The following is a 1,821-nucleotide window of genomic DNA, read 5'->3' on the forward strand; positions in this document are numbered from 1 at the left end:
TTATGTCTTTCCTTTTTCAAAGTATCTCACTGCTCTTTGCAGAGCACCTTCTGCTTCATCATCAACATGTCCATAATCTTTCATTCGATTGTCTTGTCCATGTTTCAAGATGCGCTTTGAGGCATTTAGGTCATCTTCTTCCAAGGTCAAGAGATTAGTCTGATAACTATCGCTACCTTGTGAAGTCTTCTTTTGTGCCTTAGAGTCCTTAACTCTCTTTTGAGGTGACATTATTGCACACGTTCTATACAGAAACAAGTGTGAAGTTATCATGAAACAGGCAAACCATCCCTTTTTACTCCACAAAGACAGGGACAATATCTGCCTTGTATTCCCAAACATTCAGTACACAATATTTAGCACACAAGCAGCACACACAAAAATACCCGACAACAATCTGGGCAACAAACTCCATAGGTTAACTTTCACAGAAAGCCCTGGACCTAAATAGGAATAGGGAGAAACAACTCTCCGAGGTAACATTCACCAGTTGAACTTGACTTCCTGTAGAAACAGAGTACAAGCAACATAGCAAGCTCTCTTAAAATGGCTCTATCACACAGTAAGTCCAAAACTATTCCATCTCATACATTCAATATCACTTTCTGCACTCACTCCTATCTTTCTCCACCCTTCTTGATTTTGCTTTTAATCTTTTATGCTCTCCACTTTGTGAGTGCTAAGTTAAAACTGCACAGTTCAAAAGTCAAAATGGTGACCAAACTAAGGATTCTCACAACAGAATCATTCTCTATTAACTCATATGTTCCATCAATAATTGTTGATCAACTAGATGCAAAGCACAGTTCTAGTTACCAGGGATAAAATAACAAAACAGTTGGGTCTCTGCCCTCATGAAATTTGTGGGAAGGAATGTGAGAGAGCAGAGTGATACCATCTGATTTGTTATAAGACCGTTTGGCTAGTGTGGAGAACAAAATGTTAGGGGGTCAAAGAGTGAAAACAGACCAATTTTTAAAGTCTTGCAGAAGTCCAAAAGACATATGACTGTAGTCTGAACTAGGCCTAAAATAGCGGCATAAGAGGTAGAAAATGACTGATATGTTTTGGACATAGACTGGGCAAGGCCATGATAAAAGCACTGGATGTAGGGAAAAGGAAAGTGAGGAACTCAGAATGGCTTTTAAGTTTTGGCCTCAAATAAGAGAAACTAAGGAAATGATCGTAAAGACAGTTACTCAATCCCACCTCCCTAAAACATGAAGTTGGAGTAGGACAGCAATACGTATATCTAACGCAACGGGAGGTTCCAGGTTCTGAGATTCCTGGGGTCCTAGAAAAGGGCGGGAAAGCAGCTTCTGACCCCATCCAGTTGAACCGTCCCATCGCTTCCCATGAACTCAGCCCTTCACAGCCTGCCCCCAGCAGGGAGCGAACTTGGCCATGATAACTGACCCACTAGACAGATACGTGGGCTGGGGGAAAACCCGATCCCAGCCACACCCTGCAGGAGAGTCCTGCTTAGAAATCAGGAGATTCCCTCTGCCCTGAGTGTCCCCGTTTCACACAGCCTTTAAAAGTACCTCACCTGTTNGCCTGGAGCCTGCTTCTAATTCTGTGCCTCCTTCTCTCTCTCTCGGCCTCTCCCCCACTCACGCTCTGTCTCTCTGAAAGGAAGGAAGGAAGGAAGGAAGGAAGGAAGGAAGGAAGAAAAAAGAAAAGTATCTCACCTAACACACTCCTTTGCAACGCCTCGGGAACCCAAAAACTGCCTCCTGAATTCAAATACGTGAGCCCCGCCCTGCGCATGCGCTTCTGCGGAGACCCAGGCCCCGGCCTGGCGGAGCGGCGCGCTCTGCT

At 44.5% G+C, this 1,821-nt stretch overlaps 1 protein-coding gene across 1 annotated transcript in view; it reads right to left on the reverse strand.

Annotated features, from left to right (window-relative positions):
- Positions 1–1,756, reverse strand: part of CENPI (centromere protein I) — a gene marked incomplete at its 3' end in the record, with an annotated part of 51,866 nt that extends 50,110 nt beyond the window's left edge. The window contains exons 1-2 of the mRNA XM_077745303.1: positions 1,692–1,756; positions 9–244 (exon numbers count right to left, since the gene is read on the reverse strand). Coding sequence (XP_077601429.1) covers positions 9–231 — 223 coding nt within the window. The remainder of the gene's footprint in view (positions 1–8; positions 245–1,691) is intronic.
- Positions 1,757–1,821: the final 65 nt, after the last annotated feature.

Source organism: Crocuta crocuta, unplaced genomic scaffold (genome assembly GCF_008692635.1).
Source record: "Crocuta crocuta isolate KB4526 unplaced genomic scaffold, BGI_CrCroc_1.0 scaffold588, whole genome shotgun sequence".
Lineage (NCBI taxonomy): Eukaryota > Metazoa > Chordata > Mammalia > Carnivora > Hyaenidae > Crocuta > Crocuta crocuta.